Source organism: Ischnura elegans, chromosome 6, assembly GCF_921293095.1.
Source record: "Ischnura elegans chromosome 6, ioIscEleg1.1, whole genome shotgun sequence".
Classification (NCBI taxonomy): Eukaryota; Metazoa; Arthropoda; class Insecta; order Odonata; family Coenagrionidae; genus Ischnura; species Ischnura elegans.
This window is the reverse complement of record NC_060251.1, coordinates 26,586,717-26,589,242: the sequence shown is the minus strand read 5'-3', so window position 1 is coordinate 26,589,242 and position 2,526 is coordinate 26,586,717. Positions and strand designations below refer to the sequence as shown.

General features: G+C 45.0%; 1 protein-coding gene across 1 annotated transcript; it reads left to right on the top strand.

Moving 5' to 3' along the window:
- Nucleotides 1-253: 253 nt before the first annotated feature.
- Nucleotides 254-775, top strand: LOC124161316 (proline-rich protein 2-like). Its single transcript, XM_046537627.1, has one exon. The coding sequence runs from the start codon at nucleotides 254-256 to the stop codon at nucleotides 773-775; it is 522 nt and encodes a 173-aa protein (XP_046393583.1).
- Nucleotides 776-2,526: the final 1,751 nt, after the last annotated feature.

The following is a 2,526-nucleotide window of genomic DNA, read 5'->3' as shown; positions in this document are numbered from 1 at the left end:
TGTGACAATCCGACGGCTTTTTTTGCTAGGATAGGTAATTTGGAGCGATCGAAGAATTTATTTTGAGCATACCAAGTCGTAGAAGATAAAAATAATATTCATCCACTTCCAATTCCAGCTATGAAATTTCCCTAAAAAAAACTTCCCCCACCAAAATTTGTGTGTTCGAAAAGTGCCTTCAACTTTCAATCGAACTGTACCGGACAAGTGTGTATCATCATAGCAGACGAAACAGTGAATGAGATAGTGGACCATGTCTTCCTCTTCTTACCGGAGGATAGGCTACGGAAGCGGCAGGATCAGCGGGTCAGGGGTCGGGGGCGGTCGCCCCTCGTTTCCCCAGCCCTCCCCCGCACACAAACCTCCGCCGCTACCCCCGCCCCCGGACATACCCCCGCCCCCACTGCCGGACACGCCGCCTCCGCCCCCAATGGGTCAGGAGGCGAGGAGGTACATCGCCGGCGAAGATTGCCCTGGGCGCGGGAGCTACGGAAAGCCCCCGCCAGTTCCCAGGTCCCCGCGACATGGCCCCTTGGGACTGCCCCCGACGGGCCTGCCCCCTACCGGGAAGTCACAGCCGCAGAGGCCTTCCTCTATAAGCATCCGGAAGCAGCCGTGGGATGACCACGTCCGGTCCAGAAGGGGTGCTGCGTGTGCCGGAGGTCGCACGGTAGGTGCTGCGGTCAGGGAGGGTCGCATGGGAGGAAAGGGTCGGCTGTCTCAGCGGCACATGCTATCGGACTTGTTTTTGGGCGTCCTTTTTATAACGATCTGACAAACCCGCTTTGTTGTTCGACATCTTGTCCGGGTCAAATCTTGCAATCACAATCAGTTTTAACCCATTTTCCAGTTAAGCTGAAATTTTCAAAAATACTCGGAACCAGATGACAAAGCAATATTATGACACTTTTATCATGATTTTAACTGTAAATCGACCGCATTCCGTAGTTTTATTATGTTATGGTGTCAAGAATAAATTGAGTGTTATAGTGGAACATGCGCTTAACGTTTTTCTTTGTATTGGAGGAAAACGGATACAGTAGTAAGGATATTCGGAAGAGGTTTGCATTAGCAAAGGAGGCGTTCATGAACAGGAAGGAGCTTATGAGAGGATCGATATGTAAGAGTTTAAAGATAAGGTAAGTGAAGAGTCCGATCTGGAGTGTAGCGCTTTTCGGTGCAGAAACGTGGACATCTAGGAAGGAGGACGAGAGAAGACTCGAGGCATTCGAGATGTGGGTGTAGCGAAGAATGGAGAAGGTGATATGGACGGAGATGAGGTGAAAAGATGAAGTGCTGGACATGATGGGTGGGGAGAGGCAGCTTTTAAACGAGATACGGAGGAGACAGAAGGTATGGATGGAGCGAGTACTTATCGGGGAGGGGATGTTGAGAACAGTGTTAGAGGGAAGAATGTTTGGTAAACGAGGGAGGGGAAGGAAAAGAATAGGATTTTTAGATAGAATGAAAGGGAGTAGGTCTTATTGTGAATTGAAGAGGGAAGTGCATGATGAAAGGGGAGGCTCCCGGAATTCTATTTAAGCACTCCGTGGAAACCTACCTTAATTGGTAGAATATATTAACAAAATGAAGCAATTTATTTATACTGTCAGGCTCATATAATATTCATTGGAATTTTTTAGTTCGCGTTAAAAATGAAATTTTTTATAGAAAATAGTTTTTTTGTATTATTTCTCATATTCCATTCAAACACTATCTGCCATTGTTTTCCGATCAATCTCTCGGAATCAGAAGGTTTCCCAACACCTCCAGTGAAGAGTTTATGAATAGCTAGGGGAAACTGGGCAATGGACATGGTCAAAAGAGATTTTACCTTGAACGAATTCTTCTCGGATTTCCAATAGGGTTAAGGCTCTAGGCCTGGCCTGCACAACAGCCCTTATCCCGGTTGGATACCCGAGAAGAATCCATTCAAGTCATTCACCTAATTCAGATTCTTCAGCTTTTATCACCCTATTATTTTTTAAATTCGAGATGTGCTCTTCCGCATTTCATTATTAAAGCTAGTAAAAGCCGTAAGAAGTGCAGGAAAAAATGACTACGACACTTAGCATTCGTATATATACGGCTTTACTTCACGTTAATTTATCCAGGTTGCACGTTATTTCATTGCTATGGACACTGAAAATGACCTTAAGACGCTCTAGTCTTATGCTAATTGTAAGGACTCCCAATAATTAATGTATTCCTAGTTATTTCTTTTAACCGGCTTTTAGTTATTAAAAATCTGGTTTGGCCATGTTCATTGTCCCATTCCCCTACCTCTTCATAAACTCTACATTTAGTGGGGAAAAGACATTCCAATTCTGAGAGATTGGTCAGAAATCGTTGGCCGTTGGTGTCCATGTAAGAGAAAAAAGATCCTCCAATAAGATGTCCTGAAACTAGATTGCAGGAATTTTTTCTCGGTTCTCCTCGGTGCTATAAAAAATCTGACGCGGTGGAGAACTCGAGAAAATCTGACGCGGTGGAGATCGGGAGAAGAATTCATGGGAAAAGAATTTT

Excerpts from the sequence above, each read along its gene's own strand:
- LOC124161316 (XM_046537627.1), top strand. The coding sequence starts at position 254 with ATGTCTTCCTCTTCTTACCGGAGGATAGGCTACGGAAGCGGCAGGATC.